The sequence below is a fragment of the Pelodiscus sinensis genome, chromosome 9 (assembly GCF_049634645.1).
Source record: "Pelodiscus sinensis isolate JC-2024 chromosome 9, ASM4963464v1, whole genome shotgun sequence".
NCBI classification, from domain to species: domain Eukaryota; kingdom Metazoa; phylum Chordata; order Testudines; family Trionychidae; genus Pelodiscus; species Pelodiscus sinensis.
This window is the reverse complement of record NC_134719.1, coordinates 29,951,648-29,970,556: the sequence shown is the minus strand read 5'-3', so window position 1 is coordinate 29,970,556 and position 18,909 is coordinate 29,951,648. Positions and strand designations below refer to the sequence as shown.

Genomic DNA, 18,909 nt, shown 5'->3' with positions numbered 1-18,909 from the left:
TGCTGCTTACCCTGTACATGGAGGTTAAGAAGAATATTTTTCTCCCTCCTTTTTATTACAAACTTCTGTGTACTTGAAAAGCTATTAATCCTGTCCCCCCTCAATCTTCTCTTCTCCAAACTAAACAAATCCAGTTTTTTCATTCTTTCTCCTTAGGTCATGTTTTCTGGACCTTTTAATCATTTTTGTTTTTCTTTTCTGAACTTTTTCCCCCAACTTGGCCACATCTTTCCTGAGATGTGGTGCAAAAAACTGGACATAGTACAGATTGGACCTCCCTGGTCTGGCACGCTCAGGACCTTAGTGGTACTGAACAAGGGAGTTTCAGACCAGGATTAGTTGTGCCTCCGAGCTCTCCCAGGGCTCCCTGCCTGGTGCTGCTGCCCTCAGCCCATTCCTAGGGCTCTCTGCCCCTGGCCATCCTGGTTGGTAGTTGCTCCCTACCCCAAGGTCACTGGCCCTGTAGGCTGCCGCATGCCAGACAGGCTCTGCTCCCAGACACTCTCAACCTTTGAGGCTCTCAGGCCTAGCAACATCTGTGGTCCGCTTGTCAGATTAGAGGTTTCTGGACCAGAGAGCTTCAACCTATACTCTACTTGAGGCCTAATTAGTGCAGAGTATAGTGGAAGAATTACTTCTCATGTCTTGCTTGCAGCATTCCTGCTAATACATCCTAGGATGAGGTTAGCTTTTTTTTTTTTTTTTTTTTTTTTTTTTTTTTTTTTTTTTTGCAGCAATGTTATACTGTTGACTCTCATTTAGCTTGTAATACACTATGGCTGTGTCTACACTGGCAAGTTATTCCGGAAAATCAGCCACTTTTCCGGAAAAACTTGCCAGCTGTCTACACTGACCACTTGAATTTCCGAAAAAGCACTGACGATCTAATGTAAAATCATCAGTGCTTTTCTGGAAAAACTATGCTGCTCCTGTTCGGGCAAAAGTCTTTTTCCAGAAAACTGTTCTGGAAAAGAGCCAGTGTAGACAACACAGTAGTGTTTTCCGCAAAAAAGCCCCGATCGCGAAAATGACGATTGGGGCTTTTTTGCGGAAAAGCGCGTCTAGATTGGCCACAGATGCTTTTCCGGGAAAAGTGCTTTTCCGGAAAAGCATCCTGCCAATCTAGATGCGCTTTTCCAAAAATGCTTTTAACAGAAAACTTTTCCGTTAAAAGCATTTCCGGAAAATCATGCCAGTGTAGATGTAGCCTGAGAGCCCAGATCCCTTTTTGCAGTACTCAGTGAGCTGGGAGTGCAGAGTCAGTGCTTGGGGGAGGAGGGATGGAGGCAGTGTGCCTGCAGAGCTGCCTGGCTGTGCTTCTGCTAGCAGCAGTAGGGATGGGGCAGTCACTTCCAGGGAGTGCTGGAAGTGAATGCCTCACCTCCTTGCTTCAGGCCCCCTTCCAGACTCAAACTCCCTCCAAGAACATGCCCCACAGCCCCTCCTATGCTCCAGACTTGTACCCTCCACACTAAAAAACCAGACTTTCTGTGCAGATCAGACATGCCAGTTGTTTGAACTTGCTGGATGGTGAAGTGCTGGATAAAAGGAATTTTACTGTATTCACTCCATCTAGATTGTATTTCCTTAGGATGCTTTTTAGAAGGTCATATGAGGCAATGTCAAAAGCTTTATTAAAGTCAAGATATATCACATCTATCCATTCCCTCCTATCAGCAGGGCTTGTTACCCTGTTGAAGAAAGCTATTCGATTGATGTGATTTGTTCTTGACAAATCTATGCTGACTGTTACTTATCAGAACTAGATTTGGAAATGCTGTCTTTACTTGACATTTAAATAAGTACATGATTCTGTCTTGGATATTTCTAAGCTCTTGGTCGATGAACCGAGGGCATTATATAAGATTTTGACTCCATCCGTTATTTTTGTCATTTCACTACATGGGATAAGTGGCTGGGGCCTGCAGGTTAACTGTTATGAATCCACGTAGTATTGTTCAGCTGTGTTCACATGATGCAATAAGCAATTGGCCCTGCTTGCTGGTGTAATGATCTTGAGACACATCCAGGCACTTTTCATGAAAGGAGTTATGCCATCTTCTGTTGCTGCTTTGACAATAACAGACATGTTGGTGACCGCTTACAAGCAGTCTGTCATAGTGGGATCAGGAAGTCTTGTATGTAGCAACATACATATTTTCAAACTGTCAGTAAACCTCTCTGTCTTCAGATCTCAAGATCTAGAGAAACAAAAAAAGCAGTCATGTAGTACTTTAAAGACTCACAAGATAGTTCACTAGGTGATCTTATTAGTCTTTAAAGTGCTACATGACTGCTTTTTTTTTTTTTGTTTTACCAAGATCGGACTAACACGGCTACCTCTCTGTGACTATTCATCATGCAAGATCTAGAGAGTCTGCTTTTGTTTCATATTTTTCTGAAGCACATCAACTTCCTAACTTGGAGGGTTGAAAAGAGTTGAGGAAGAAGGCACAGATGTTTATTGTTTCTAGTGGATACTGAAACTTGCAACTTCTGTGTTTTTATTAATGGCTATACAAATCATTGCTGTCTTCTAATGAAGAAACAGGAATGCTTAACTCCCTTCTATAAAAGTATCAAGATTACATACATATCCCTTGCTAAAGTACATAGTGATGGATTTAACAAGTCTGCCTGGAAGGGGAAATTTATTTTTAATAGGTTTTGACCCTTTTATTGCTCTGAATGAGCGTAATACATTAAATTAAAAATCTAGCCCAGTCTTTCAACCAGTAATAAATACTCACATTCAAAAAACCTATAACACCTTTATGCCTATACTTCAGAATAATTCCTCTTTGACTGATTGAAGCCTTTATGTCTTTGAAGACTTTATCAGGAGCAGTGAGTGTTCCCTGCTTGTTCCCATTCTACCCTATGTCTATCATTAAGCCTTAACCTGATCACTTTGGGATGAGACAACAGAGCTCCACCTTCAGTATGACAGAATTAATAAACATGGCCCCCCCACAAATACTACAAAGGGCTGTGGTATAGTTGATAGAACTTTGTGGGAATCTTACAAGAGATCCTGGATAAGGAACAATGTGTTGTGTTCTCCTAGACAAATCTTTGCTATATTTGTGTACTGTTCTATTTGAATCTAAATAAGGGTTTGTGATGTGTGTAAGTAGTCACTTCTTACAATGATGTCACAGTTGGTCACGTTTTGTACTAGATCTACATACTAAGTACAGTACACTTCCGATAATCCGGCACCTTTAGGACCCAGGGGGTGCCGGATTATCAGATATGCCGGACTATCAGAAGGGGGAGCTATGAGGGGTCTGGAGTGGGGTGGGAGGGGATGCCACCCCAGACCCCTCATAGCCCCCCCTTACGATAGTCTGGCTCTGCCCCAGGCGTCCCTGATTCAGCCGCTGCTGGTCAGTTTCAGCAGCAGCTGAATCGGGGATGCCTGCAATAGAGGAGCTGGGGTGCTGCCGGGTTGGTCCCGCAGCGCCGAGGGGCGGTGCTACAGCACCAACCCAGCAGCACTCCAGCTGCCCTTGGGGACGCCTGGGACAGAGCAGCTAGGGTACTGCCCGGTTGGTCCCGTAGCGCTGCCCCTCAGGGCCGCGGGACCAACCCGGCAGCACCCCAGCTGCTCTTGGGGACGCCTGGGGCAGAGCAGGTCTGCCCGGGGCTTCCTGGAATCAGCCGCTGATCTGTTTCGGCAGTGGCTGAATCGGGGACGCCTGGGGCAGAGCAGCTGGGGTCCTGCCAGGTTGGTCCCGCAGCGCCGTCCTTTGGCGCTGCGGGACCAACCCGGCAGCACTCCAGCTGCTCTGCCCCAGGCGTCCCCAAGAGCAGCTGGGGTGTTGCCGGGTTGGTCCCACAGCTCCGAGGGGCAGCGCTACGAGACCAACCCGGTAGCACCCCAGCAGCTCTGCTCCTGGCTTCCCCGATTCAGCTGCTGGTCAGTTTCAGCAGCAGCTGAATGGGGGAAGCCTGTCTGGCTGCCCCAGCACTTCCGGGTTCCTGATGGTGCCGGACCATCAGGAGTCCCGGAGCATTGGATGCCGGACTAATGGAGTTTTACTGTAGTTGATCAAAAAACACTGACTTAAAGTACTCAGACATTATAAATGGCTGACTTGTCTTGCTCTGAACTTTTGTTTAAAAAATAAAGTTGTTTAAGATCATTGATCTATCAGAATACATGGTTTTGTTTTGTTTTTTTAAACAAAATCTATTTTTAATTCTATGTGTGTACAGAAGCTGAAAATCAGTCCCTCCTTTGCTAACACCTTTGCTAATCTGTAAAGAACCAAGTTGAAAGAGCTGCATATTCCCTTGGATCAGATAATGGTTGTCATGTACTCCTAGTGCTGTGTGTGGAATACTATGCCCTCAGCACTACTGTTACAGCAGCTCTCAGTTGCAACTGGTGAAATGGAGGCTTTTAAGCCTTTTGGTAAACCGTATCGGTGGTCCTAATTCTGCCCTTGCTTATGCGACTTCAGTAAAGTCAATAAAGTAACGAGATTACTTTGGTGTATGAACAGAATTTGGTCTGTACATAATTAAGATATTATTTATAAATATAAATAAACCATGAACTTTCTTGTGGGCAAAATCCACTTCTTCACTCAAGTTCATCTGAATAAGTGGGTTTTGCCCACGAGAATTCATGATGATGTATATATTTTTGTTAGTCTCTAAGATGCCACCGGATTATTTGTTCATGAGTTATTCATTTCATTTTTGGGGCGTGGTCCTGCAAGCCCTCTGCATGTAAAATACTAGTGATTTGAATTACAGATGAACATACAGGAGGCTTTTAATATACTCTGTATTGTGTTTTTATGTAGCTTATTTCTGTAAAGAGATGGCAGTACACCAAACGTTGCAAAATTTGTCGTCATAAACTTTCAGAGAGCTTGTATTTTATAGTTAGTTTTTAAATGCTTTATGAAAGTAATTCTCTGCCCGAATAAATATGTGGAGATCTAACTGTTCCTTATTATACTTCTTTTTAGTAGTTCAGAAAAACACTCAATATATTTTGGTTTTTGATGGATTTGTCATCGTAAGTTGCTTCGCTTCCCTTATACTTTGCACACGATCCATTATTCTTGCTTTAAAATTGCAAAAAGTAAGTATAACATTGTCTGCCTTTTCTCTCTAGTTATGTTTCCATTCACTTTCCATATTTTTAGTTCCACTAAGCATTTTTGATAGTCAGGTAGTGAATCTATTGTAGGAAAATCTCTCTAAGAGTAGTATATTGGACTCATATTATAGTCAACCTGATATTTAAGAGTCTAAGTTTATTGTATGCTTATACAATACACAATAAAGTTCTCAGTCTTGACTGGAGTATTTGCATGCTATTGTAATACTAATAAGTTCATTTCAGATGCATAGGTTGGTTCTGGCCCCTCTGAAGTTAATGCAGTTTGCCATTGACTTAATTAGTGCTGAATTTCACCTCACATCTTCAAATCCTTATTTGTTTGAATTATGCAAACCCAACACCTTCAGAATTCAAATAGGACTAACTTTTTTCCCTGTAAGTCTGAAACAGCCAGATATTTAAATGTTCCCTGAGTAAATTCCTGAGCATAGAGGGCCTCTGTCATGTTGTCATCCTATTGTCCCTTGATACACATGTGAAGAACACATGGGCTGTGTCTACATTGGTGCGATCTTGTGCAAAAGCAAGCGCTTTTGCACAAAAACTTGCTGCCTGTCTACACTGGCCGCGAATTCTTGCACAAGTACACTGACATTCTAATGTATGAAATCAGTGCTTCTTGCGCAAGAACTCTGATGCTCCCGCTCAGGAATAAGCCCTCTTGCGCAACTGTTCTTGCGCAAGAGGCCAGTGTAGACAGGCAACATGAATTTCTTGCGCAAGAAAGCCCTATGGTTAAAATGGCCATCAGAGCTTTCTTGTGCAAGAGAGCATCTACAGTGGCATGGATGCTCTTGTGCAAAAGCACATCTGTTGCGCAAACGCACATGCCAGTGTAGACACTCTCTTCTGGAAGAATTTTTGCACAAGAACTCTTCTGCAAAAGAGTTCTTGTGCAAGATCATGCCAGTGTAGACATAGCCTAATATGCTCCATACATCAGGAAATCTGTTAAGTCTGTACACAGGGGATGGGAGAAGAGAGCACAGGACTCATGATATCTGGTTATCTTAATCAGCATGCTGTCTTTGTAACGATCAGTAAGTTAATCAGGCGTAGCTCAGCAAACAGTTTGTTAGGCCTTGAGAAACTGAGAAAACAGTGCTGACCCATCAGCAGAGTACAGGAGAGAGTCTATGGACTGAGAGGCAGAAAGTGAAGTAGGTGATAATGAAGTAAGGATTGCGATCACGCTTTTTCAGAGTTTGATATGAATGTCCCACACGTTATTTCTACAGTATTTGCTAGGGTGCATTCTTCCAACAGATGCAACTCAACTGCTGTACTTGAGCAGTATTTAAGAACTGCAGCATCTTTATGTGCTTCCCTTTTTCTGGAGAAAAGTACATTCTGTAACCAAATCTTTAAATGTTTACTACAGAGATTTGTGAATTTCTTCCTGGAAAAGTACAAACGCCGTGTCTGTCATGCTGATCGTCTGGAGTTTATAAATGGATGGTATGTCCTGGTGATTATCAGTGATGTGATGACAATTATCGGCTCTATAATGAAAATGGAAATAAAAGCCAAGGTGAGAGTTAATGCATCTTAATATATTTTTCACTGTATTTAAGAACTTTTAGTTATGCTTGGAAAACTGAAGTTGTGATCAGTTAATTGTTTTGTCATAATGATTTGATTTGGTCTCTTCTCTTTTGGTGGTAGATTGCACTCTGCCCATACTGTCTTTTTTGGTGCCTTTTAGCACTGAAATATGGATTTTCTCTGTCCAGTGAGACCAGCTCAGTTCGGTCAAACTCCTGAGGGTCTGCTGCCCCTTCATTCTTGGAATTCATGTTTTCGTCTTGAGTACCAAACCACTATTATGGCCATAATTATGGTACTCAACAGCCAAAAAAGAAGACACATGAGCAGCATCTAGGGCCTGACTAAATTCATGGTCTATTTCACAGGCCTGGGATTTAAAAAATAGGTTCACTGCTCAAAATTCATACTGTTTTAACTGGTTGTGGGAGGGGGGGTGTGTCCCAACCTAAAAGGGAATTGCAAATACAGTAGAATAAGTGTTACAAACTTGCTATTACTTTGTGTCAGCCTAGGCTTCAAAAGGGGAAATGATCTGCTAGTTGTGGTTGTAAACCATATTAACCAAGTGTGTGGACAGAGCCTATGGCAGTTGACTATGCCAGCAACAGGCTACAGATTAGTGTAGCTGGAAGAATTCATGACAGACTAAGGCTCTTGTTGTTCATTATGAACCATTGCTTAAATAGTGAATGAAAATTAGTTTGCCATGTGATTTTTTTTTTTTAACTTAATTTCAAAACTGTCTGTTGTAACCAAGGTGAAATGTACACAGTGCTTACAGGCTTCTTGCAAACTTCTTTATATCATAGTGCACCTTTGCCGATAGCCACAAGGCCACTGTCTTTCTGTATAAGGTACCTCTCCTGAGCAACCATATTAACTTGGTGTAATGTGACTATGACCATTAGGCACTAGAATTCATCTGAGGCCACTGACACTTTAAAATATGACCTAAAAATTTGTACCCTCGTCTACCTGCCTAGTTTAAAACTAAGGGTGTGTCTAAACTACACCCCGCTGCTGACAAAGGGATCTAGATTAGGCACTTCAAAAGTGCAAATGAGCCCGGGATTTAAATATCCCAGGCTTCATTTGCATACTCACGTTTGGGTGCTGTGCTGATCACGCGCCCTTCCGAAAGTGAAAGTAAAATCTAGCCACAGCTCTACTGACAGCGGGGAACTTCTTCAGCAGATCCTGTACTCCTCATTTTTTCACTTTCGAAAGGGCACGTGATCAGCACAGCGCCCGAACGTGAGTATGCAAATGAAGCCCGGGATATTTAAATCCCGGGGTCGTTTGCACTTCCAAAGTGCTTGATTTGCATCCCTTTGTTGGCGGAGGGATGCAGTCTAGAGGTAGCCTAAGGGACCTATCAACAAAAATTACTTAACTCTCCTGCCTTTTTTTTTTTTTTTTTTTCCTCAGAACCTCACAAGTTATGATGTTTGCAGCATATTACTTGGAACATCAACTCTATTTGTGTGGGTTGGAGTCATCAGATACTTAGGCTATTTCCAGACATACAACGTAAGCCTAGAATCAAATATTCAGTAGTTGCAACTTATTTTAGTTCTGTTTTTCGTCCAGTTTCTTTAACGTGTGTATTATCCTCTTCTTTCTCCTCCTTCTCTGTCTGACCTTTTGCAGGTGCTCATTTTAACAATGCAAGCATCATTGCCCAAAGTTCTAAGATTTTGTTGTTGTGCTGGGATGATCTATCTTGGCTACACATTCTGTGGCTGGATTGTACTAGGGCCTTATCATGAAAAGGTATGTAGGTATTTTCTCCTGTTTAAGCTCTTCTAAATGTCTGTATATAATTATTTCATACTCAGGGGAAGTTCTATAATTTGGGGGAGGATATTCAGTTGAAAACATAACTCGGCCTTCATGATGAAGCTGTAACAATAGCTTTAAGTTCTATATGCTAAACTATCACTGTCTTTGTGAACACAACACTAGGGTTTTAAGAAATTCCCCCTCTGGTGGTCGAGAGCTGGTATTACTCCACCTCTGCTGTCAATGGTGGATGCTCTAACATAGCCTGAGGACTTGTATTTATCACCCCTATGCTGCCTCAACAGAGTTTTACATTACTCATTGTTCTCTCCAAATCTTCTCCTCTGGATGAAACTTGGCACAGTTGATCTTGGCCCAAATACAGGGTGACTTGGAAAGTTTAAGCAATGTCATTTCACTTTTTTTCTTTTTTCAATGCAAATGCAAAATATTTGTCTTGTATTCCAAACCAAATTTTGTGTCTTCATGACTCAAATGTGAAGCTAAAGGCTTGAGCATGTTTTATAAAGTCCTTCACACAGGCAAAAGCCAGTTCAAATTTAGAGAAGTCAGACTTGGTGTAATGAATATTTTAGAATCTGTGTATTTATTAAAGCTCATTAGTAATAGGAAATGTATATACTGGTTTTAATTCTTGACTAGGAGTATGTGCACTGTAACCAAATTAATGCTGCAACATAAACATTTAACTTTGATTTCTCAAACATAAAAATGTTGCATTAATTTATTCTTCACTCCCAAATTCATTTTAACTGACTAAATAATTCCTAAAAGCTTCTGCAGAAATCCCACAGTACCCTACACATCCCTCACTTTCTACCATAGGTGATCTGTTCTTTTTAGCAGACACATGATAAATATCACTTTTACCCAGACCATCAAGTAGCAAGCATTTAACAATCTGAGTAAAGAAAAGAATAGTCAATGAGCTGCTTGACTATTTGCATTGTCAACTTTCCTTCTTGTATGATTTTCTTGTCATTAAAGGTTACAGCTCAGCTCATTTAAGATACTAGCAACTTGCCCCATACCTCACTAGATGGCAATAGTGTACTACATAGAACAGCCTGTTATAGTCACTTGCTTTCCCAAGAGTTTGGTGGCAGCTGACCCATTGCATGCTCATTTGCAGTACAGAATTGAAAGGTGATTACTCCCATTCTCTTCTGAATGCCCCAAATTGCAGCCCAAAATAGGAATGATTTTTGATTCTCCTACATACTGATCAACCGAGAGGGTCATTGAATGCTTTGTGCACAAAATCTCAATACTGTGTAGGGGTGGTACTAATTTGATATCCCACCAGCTTGACACTCCCAAAAGCAGCTCTCCCTGCTTGTCAGTGAAACTTGCTGTTTCCTGAAGTGTAGTGCAAAGGTAGAGCAGGCAGGCAAGCATAACCTCATGTGAAGGAGTGAGTAGCAGAAGATTGTTCAAAGTAAGGGGATGATAAATAGTAAAGAATTAAGAAACAGGGTGGTCCTCCCACAAGTCATCTTGAATCGGCTATCATCTACTGTACCAGCTACAGCCATTGCCATTTAGAATTGAGTGGGGAAAAGTACCTCTCAGATTTCCTCTTAACTTTTTTATTAAAATTTAAAAATCCCAAAGTTACCCTAATATTTCCACAAACCCTCTCTCAGGCCTCATGTAGTAAACAATCTCTCTTCAGCAGAGAAGAGATGGATTCTGCTTTTCCCATTTTGTGATAGCTCCAAGGAGTAACAGCGAGAAGGGTGAAGCCTTGCTTGTTTCTTCCACTGGTTGGCTCTTTTGAGCTGCCTCGTCAGACCAGAAGCATGAGAGCTGAATGTGGCTCTCTAAATGGCAGCACATTGAACCGCTCACTGTCTTCTAAAATCACTCTTTCCTGATAGTCCTTAGAGCAGATTTGTCTGTCTTCTTCTTACCCACACTTCACAGCATATATAATCCTAGAAATATAGGACTGGAAGGGACCTCAATAGGAACTTCCCCTGTCAGCACTGTGCTGAGGCAGGACCAGATATATATTGACATCTCCTGGCACATGTTTGTCTAACCTCTTCTTAAAAACCTCCAGTGACAGGGATTTCACAACTTCCTTAGATAACTGGTTCAAGTGCTCAACTATCCTTCATAGTTAGAATTTTCCTACAATTCAACCTAAATATCTCTTGCGGCAAACTAACCAGATTATTTCCTGTCCTACCTGCGTTGGACCTGGAGAACAATTGCTTATTGTATACCAATGTTTTACATATTTGAAGACAGTTACGTTGCCTTCAGCCTTCTTTATGCTAAACATGCCTGGTTCTTTCAAATATTCCTCATGGGTCATTTAAGTGGGAATTGCCCATATGTATCATTTGGTTGTCTTTGAGGATGTTTCACATGGCATCTGCCAGCTGTTCTGACTGCCTGACATAAGTGCTATTTATTTTGGGCTTCTGGACCATCCAGCATTCCTTTTTGGACTCAGAAAATGTAAAATTTTGTTTTGAGAGTAGGTAGAGTTGGTTAAGGCAAAATAAAAAGGTAAAATAGGAAATTGCCCAGCAGAGCTTGATCCTGCTCACACTGGTCTTTGGTCTGTAGCTATTGCTGTGGAGGGCTGTTTGCATCCAACCCACTGAATAAAATCTTTTAAATTTTCCACCACTATTTCTCTTGCTTCTAGATTGGGATTTAGGAGACTTTTTATCACTGACTTTTCAACTTGGGTTCAAATGTACCTGACAGTTTGCAAAATAACACTCCCCCCCCCCCCCCCAATCCCTTTTCCAAATAATGGAATGGGAAAATATAGCTGGAAAAGATGCCTTCAAATATCAGCATTTTGTTAATTAGAAACATAGTTTATAATTTTGCCACAGAAAGGATAGAGGAACTGTAGTGGATCCACTTGTGCTCTATTTCTTCCAAGTGCAGAAAAAAATTAAGATGCTCTTTACCAGTGTACTGCTGGAAAGGGATTTTATAATATTTTATCAAAAGAGTAAAAAGAGACTAGAGATCAGAATATCTGAAATCTGTTTTCAGCTCTTTCACATAATATCGCTCTGCCTTAATTTAATTTTCTTTATATGGGGGATATTTTCCTGTATGCATAATGCAATTTGAGACCCTCTAATGAAAGGGTTAAACAGTAGTAGTAGTAGTAGTTTGTTAATGTTTTCACTCCTTGGCATCAATGGTAGGAAAGGTGTCAATGCAAAACAGTGAGGAAAAAGAACAAGCTTTGTGTTCCAAGCCAAATGATCATGCTAGTCTTAAATGTATAAAATACTCAAAAGAGTTAGAGAGAGACATCTTGGTTTGTGTGTGTGTTTTGGAGGCAAGGGGGTAAGAAAGGAGTAGTGGCTGTGGATAAAACATTTGTGAGAAAATGGTTAATGAAAATGTTTTTTTTTTTAATTTCCTTTAACCTGACTGTATATGATTTCGGTTCTAATGTCAGTTTGTTTCAATATTGTCTAGTTTGAAGATCTGAACACAGTTGCTGAATGTCTGTTTTCTTTGGTAAATGGTGATGACATGTTTGCGACATTTGCTCAAATCCAACAGAAGAGCATCTTGGTGTGGCTGTTCAGTCGACTGTATCTATATTCCTTCATTAGCCTATTTATATACATGATCCTCAGCCTTTTTATTGCACTCATTACAGACTCTTATGACACCATAAAGGTAAATGCATTTTGTCTGTAGTATTTTTCTTCTAATCAGTTATTTAGCATTCTTTTATGTTAGTTAAACCCCAAAGCTGGACAAATGGAAGCTCTCTTGAGATTTTGACTGCTTATGATGTATGATAAAGCTATTCAAACCTTTTAGCTTAAGGTCTGGGGAAAATGGAAGAGAGAAACACCCTGAAGTGATTTCCAATCCTGCATTGGTTTTGAAAGGTGTCACACCTCTTCCCTCCATATTTTTTCCATGCTATTCTTCTGACTGTTGTACACCTGCATTAGAAGAGTGACTTGAGTGGGAAGGAAGGTAATAAGCTTAAAATAGTTGAATGCCAGTCTCTTACTGCTAGAGAATTCTTTCTTAGCATGCAAGAGTGTTCTTGTAGCATCAAAAAGTCTTGCTGAGGCCAGGAGAGTGATTTTTGAAAGATGACTGTTAACGCTGGTTGGGGGAGAAAGAGACAAGGGGGTAACTCATTTAGTTGAAATTGCTTAGCAGTACAGATTCAAGTATCTCTGCTCCCTATGCTTCGCAGAAATTACTAGCTCAGTTATTAGTACAGGAACCTAGTATGAAAGAGATCCATGAAGTCTGTACTAATGAACTACTAGCTAGAATCATTCTATCCAGTTCTGGTAAAAGATGGGGTGGAATTAAAAATATCTTTCTCCAAATCTCTGCATTCTTGCCCTCTATCAGTATCTTCTTTACGGTGCTAGTTACATGTATTCCTACATACTTAAGTCCATGTGGTTAAAGTGCATAGTAAGAAAGCTATGTCCAGCAACTGGCCATTTGCTATTGTGTTTACATGACACTAAAACAAAAGGACATGTGTAGCATAGTCATAAATTGTTAGTGGCAATATGTGGACCACAAGCATCCCAGCTAATCAAGGATTCTGTTTTTGTGAAGATTTTGTAGAGAATTGCAGTAATTTTGTTGATTATGTAAAGTGAGATGGGGTCACTTGTTTTTTCTTTCTCCCCTGCCCTAATGATCTCCTGTGTATCCAGTGGTTTAAAGGAAAAGCAGCTCCATATTCAAAGATTCCAAGACCAGAAGAGACCATTGTGATAATCTATTCTGATCTCCTCTATAACACAGGCCACAAAACTTTTGCAAAATTCCTAGAGAAGAGAAAGTTGACTGACTGTTTTATATAGAGAACCCTGCAAATCTACAGATGTGGATATCGACAGCTCATTTTCTGCAGATCTAGATGCAGACACAAACTTTTATATCTAGAATCCTGCAAATTTGAGGATATCCGCTTTATATCTGCAGAGGGCTTTATTTATTTATATAGCACTTCCGCTAAATGAAAATTTGACAATTTCTAAGTGACTGCTCTGTATCTCTGCTTCAAAACTATTGGTCTTTGGAGCTTGGGATTTTTAATTTAATGGAGAACTTCATCTATAAACTGCTAAACTTGTTTGTGACTGGGGGAGAAAAAACATCAACATACAAACTGTTAAATAAAGCCATGCAGGAAGGAACTTAGTTGGTTTAGCAAGTAAGGTGCGAAAAAGAATAACTTGAACAGTGTCTCTTCCTTTTTCAGTATGTACATATTTAGCTCCTCTGTTCCCACAACCACACTCTCCTAGCCATGCTTTGTTTGCTACAGAAGTGTCAGTTTGATTAATCTAGATGTGAGAGCTGATAAGAGTGTGGGATAGCAGTGTGGAATGGAGGCAGATAGAGAGCAAAGACACGAGGAATGGTTTCTCAAGCACTGTAAATGAAGTGTCCTGTTTTTCAGAAATACCAGCAAAATGGCTTCCCAGTAACAGATCTTCATGAATTCCTTAAAGAATGCAGTAGCACAGACTATAGCAAAGAACCACAGGCTTCCATGCCTTTCATCTGCTGTTGTAGAAGGTCAGTATGGCAGTGTGATTCCAAGAGCTATGTAATTCTCATAAGTGCCCATGAGGTTAGCTGTCTGTCTGGAAAGTATGGGTTTCACTATGGTAGGCACACCCAAAAATCTAACTACAGTAATTCCTCATTTAACACTATAGATGCGTTTCTGAAAATGTTTGTGCTAAGTGAAAATATGCTATGCAGGGTCAATTTTCCCATTAAAAATAATGGAAAAGATGGGGGTTGTGTTTCAGGTGGTGGGGGCAAAGACCATTTTTTGTTGGTGCTGGGTTGTCAATGACAGCTTTAGATATCTAGCAACACAAGTCGCCACGGTTTGTTAAAACACAAAGATAAACACGTGAGTGAGCGGAGGTGCGCTGTGACCACGTGTATTCATCCGCTTGTGCGTATTACCACTGTTTTCACCAACTTGTACTGCCACGCCAAGTAGTCTGCCGCTTGATTATTTTCATATTATTTCGGGGACAGTTGTGGTGGTTGAAAAACGTTCCCTAAAAAAAAATCGTGCTATTGCAAAAATGTGTTAAGTGGGCACGTGTTAAATGAGTAATTACTGTATAGCATGTTCAGACTCTTGTTTTTAGCATTAGCAAATAACTAATTTAAGGGGAAAGGACAGGGACAGATCATTAGGAGTTTAATTTTGTAAAGCCCTTTGATATCTAACATATGAAAGAAAAATACTATATAAGAGAGCTCTGAAGCATCATTAATATTTCTGAGAGTGAGTTGAGCTGATCAGGTCAGAGAAGCTCTGAGCACCGGAAATCATGTTAAGGGCAAAATGAGGCTCCAAGATCATCTTGATTTTCAGGTAAGAGACCAGTTGGCAGTAGAAAGGAGCAAGAGAGAACTTGTTCTTTCACTTTAAGTGACCCGTTCCTCATCCTAAACCCGGGTATTTGTCTGGCAAACTATTCCCATCAATCTCCCCTCTAATGTGAGCATTTCCCTAAGAACCTTGTTCACCTCCTCTAAGCTATCTGAACAGGACCTATATTGGAACCATAGGGATGGGTCCATTTATGAACAGGGCCTATGATGGGACCATGGGGATGGGACAGGAAGTCATTTAATCTGTTTCAGATACCTCTGGGGCTCGTCTACACTGGCCCCTTTTCCGGAAGGGGCATGTTAATTTCACCTATCGTAGTAGGGAAATCCGCGGGGGATTTAAATATTCCCCCGCGGCATTTAAATAAAAATGTCTGCCGCTTTTTTCCGGCTTTTAAAAAAGCCGGAAAAGAGCGTCTACACTGGCCCCGATCCTCCGGAAAAAGCGCCCTTTTCCGGAGGCTCTTATTCCTACTTTGAAGTAGGAGCCTCCGGAAAAGGGTGCTTTTTCCGGAGGATCGGGGCCAGTGTAGACGCTCTTTTCCGGCTTTTTTAAAAGCCGGAAAAAAGCGGCGGACATTTTTATTTAAATGCCGCGGGGGAATATTTAAATCCCCCGCGGATTTCCCTACTACGATAGGTGAAATTAACATGCCCCTTCCGGAAAAGGGGCCAGTGTAGACGTAGCCCTTGAGTTTCAGGGATCAGCAGCAGGCTGTCATGTCTTTCTCTTTATTCATCCTGTGGTACAGCACTCTCTTCCACCTATTAATCCCTACTGACATGATAGGTAGATGGCTGTGGATTGCTGCCTGCTGGTATTGGCAGCTGTATCAAAGCCCTGGTGGTAATTGGATTGAGATTTATGCCCCACAGGGTTGGAAGCAGATGGGGAGTGATGTCATATGAGGAGTGTAGCAGAACTAGATAGTCAGCTGACTTGAACTAGTGTGGCAAATCCTGTGTTCTAAATTATCTGTACAAATGGATCTTGTACAGTAAAGTTTTTATGAATCACAGCTCCCTGCTTTTGATGTGACCCTGGCTGAGACTGAAGTGTCTTTTTAGTTGAGAGAAACTGTTGCCTGTGGGGGAGGGGATGGAGGAGAAATAAAAGGACTAAATCTCCAGGTAGTTGCTGTGGACACTTCAAAGGTAGGAGGTGTGGTGAAATTAAGTGCAGCTTCAAACCTCGTCTTTCTGACTGAGAGTTTCTTTTCTTTTTCACTGAGATAAGGAAACAAGTTCAGCTTCACAGCAGGGGATCTGCAGCTGGGCTGGAATTTGGGGCTTCTTTTGGGCTTGTGGACTTAGATTCTTTGGCTTCTAAGCATTTCCAATGCACTTGTTTTCTATTGGCTATCAGAAACTAGTTGGAGCTGGGCACTGAGGTAGGAAATTACGAAACCCAACCGGGAACAAGGGAGACGATTATCGCCTGCCCCAGAGTTAGGGAGCAAGGCGTGTTGCTGCATTTACCAGGATGGGCAGGCTTGCTGTGCTGCTGCCCAGTGAATGGCATATTTTCAACGACATGCCTCCGCATGTCTTTAGCTGAGCATGTCAGCCAGGGGAACCCTAAATGGTACAACAAGTTCTGACTGGTGCATCTGTTGTACAGCTTAGTCATTCTTAGCTCTTTCTGTATTCCTGAACATTCATCTGGCAGTTAGATGAAAAAATAAGTTGCTTTGACTTTGGTCTGATCAGAGATGACTGGTGAGCATGGGAAATTATAGGAACCTATTTGATTTTATGATTACTTAACATAGTAGGTTTTCTTTCAAAAGGTCAATCCATAAATAAAATGTTTCCTTTTTCTGAGTGTAATAAAAGCAGGGAGTATAGGTAGATCCTACTAAACGATCTAAAAGATATATGGCAAATTCAGCGTGGTTAAATAAATCAATGATTTTATGTTGTCGTTAAGTACAGATTTTAAGAATAAAAACTTTTCTCCCTGCCTCCTTTTTACAGACGAGTCAGTGATGACAACTTGATACTTATTAATTGACAATCTGCTGCCAGAATTCACTGCTCAAGAATGTTCAGAAGATACAAACTGCTGTGAAAAAACAACCTCCCTCTCCTCTCCCCATCCCTCCCCCCCCAAAAAAAATTTCAAGAGGACTTTTCATTTGGAGGCAATTCCTTATAAACATTTTGACCCAATTTAATTAGGTAGTTGCATAGGGGGAAGGGAGCTGAGAGAGAAGCTGCTAATGGCTGGTGTCAGCAGGCTGACCATGATGGAAGGTCAAAAGCTACCTCTATTTGGACTAGAATAATGAAGAATTGATGACTGTTCTCACTCTGCATTCTACCTTCTCTGGCCTGAACCTGAGGAACACTATCTGTGGGAGCTGTGGTTGCTCAGCACCTTGTTTAGATCCAGCATGAAACTGACCATCTGGTTCTTAAATATTTATATGAAGGAACATATTTAAAAAGAATTAAGCACGCTTGTTTTTAAGTAGAATGTTGAATATTGCAGTTCTTGGAAAGGAGTGTTTCAGGTCATGTATTTAAAGCGGTGTATTGAAATGAGATTGTAATTCCTGTTTGGCACAAAATATGATTCATAAGTTGCTTGAAATAAATGTATGTATTATGCAGAGCTGCACAAAAATGCAAAATAATCAATGTCTTCATGTTGTGGGTTATATTGATTTTAAAACTGTTAAACCATTCATATCACTACAGTTACTTAACTGATCTTATAGAAAACAAAAGCAATTTGTAGTTGTCATTTCCTTTGTCTTCTGGTAATGGGTTTACTTCATTATACTTCAGATCATCAGTGTATGATAGGCATATAGTGTATTCAGTTGGGCATTTCATTACATTGCTTATTGGTAAATAAATCATATACGTTCTGTGAATGGAAGCTTCCATCACAGGTATCACACACGAGAGAACTTTTTAAGGAAAACCCACTTAATTTCTGCCTAGTTTATCTTTCAGGTTTGATATAGTGGTTCCATAATGAATTAATCCCTTTTTAAAGGTACTCTACTGAAGCACTGACCTACGGGTATTCTTTTCCAAACACATGTTGAGAGCAGCTTCCAAGAAAAGTTAGCTCATACTAGAGATGTAAAAATTAAAAAAACCCACTAACTGTGTAACTGATTGAATTTCAATCGATTACACGGTTAAACACTCTGTAGGATGTTGGCCCCACGAGGTGCTGGTGGTGTCTGGGAGTTTAATGGATAAGGTTTCCCCTTAAGCTAATGCTAATTGGTTGGTTGGTTAACCAGTTAAACTCTTACACCCCTAGTTCATACAGGCCAAGATGTTCAAGTGATTGGTGATTTTGTGTTTATACAAGTGTTCAGGCTTAGACCTCTTAAGCCTGATGTCCCCCCCCCCCCCCCCCAAAGGAAGGCTGCTCATCACTTTCTGCAGATCATGCTTCTTAAGGTATTTTCAAGTCTGGTGCCCCAAAATTGAGGTATTCAGAATCACTATTTGCTTCTTAAGATCTTGGCTACAACAGCTGTCCCCTGATAAGATGGATTACTGTATCTTGACTGACTTTGTGCAGGCATACACTGCCTAATGGCAAAAAGTGGTTAGTCACCAGTTAGAAAAGACGTGTCTAGCTGAGAGAGACTCGCTGCTCTGTTGTTAGCGGGGAGCTCCTGCTATAGCTGAAGAAGTACTCCTTCCCCAAGAAGTGCTAAAATCAACATTCAGTGTGTGGAGCTTTTGGTCAGTATTAAAGTTCTCAAACACAATTCTTATCCATATTTTGTTTGACTATAACTCATGTCTTGGTGAGAGCCATTAAATATGGCCTAGCAAGTTAAGTGGAAACTTTGGCTATGATCTAGTTACATATAGGTGTCAGACCAAGGGTCAAACTCTGCTGAGAGTAAGTAATGAATACATTAATTCTGGGGCAGGGCAACTTAGGTACATTTTCCAACAGTAGCACCTTGATTAAAGGGTTGTCTGTCAGCCCAAGCCAATGAACTGGAGCAAAGGCTTGGAATTAAAAAAAATCC

The 18,909-nt window shown here is 40.9% G+C and overlaps 1 protein-coding gene across 3 annotated transcripts in view; it reads left to right on the top strand.

Annotated features, from left to right (window-relative positions):
• MCOLN2 (mucolipin TRP cation channel 2) overlaps nucleotides 1-17,535 on the top strand; it is a 35,639-nt gene extending 18,104 nt beyond the window's left edge. For 2 of the 3 annotated variants that reach the window (XM_075936369.1, XM_006120274.4), the window contains exons 8-14: nucleotides 4,986-5,101; nucleotides 6,525-6,674; nucleotides 8,120-8,221; nucleotides 8,342-8,464; nucleotides 11,957-12,163; nucleotides 13,935-14,053; nucleotides 16,874-17,535. In XM_075936369.1, coding sequence (XP_075792484.1) covers nucleotides 4,986-5,101; nucleotides 6,525-6,674; nucleotides 8,120-8,221; nucleotides 8,342-8,464; nucleotides 11,957-12,163; nucleotides 13,935-14,053; nucleotides 16,874-16,910 — 854 coding nt within the window. In that variant the 3' untranslated portion in view covers nucleotides 16,911-17,535. The remainder of the gene's footprint in view (nucleotides 1-4,985; nucleotides 5,102-6,524; nucleotides 6,675-8,119; nucleotides 8,222-8,341; nucleotides 8,465-11,956; nucleotides 12,164-13,934; nucleotides 14,054-16,873) is intronic. The other variant, XM_075936370.1, reaches the window with a different exon arrangement.
• Nucleotides 17,536-18,909: the final 1,374 nt, after the last annotated feature.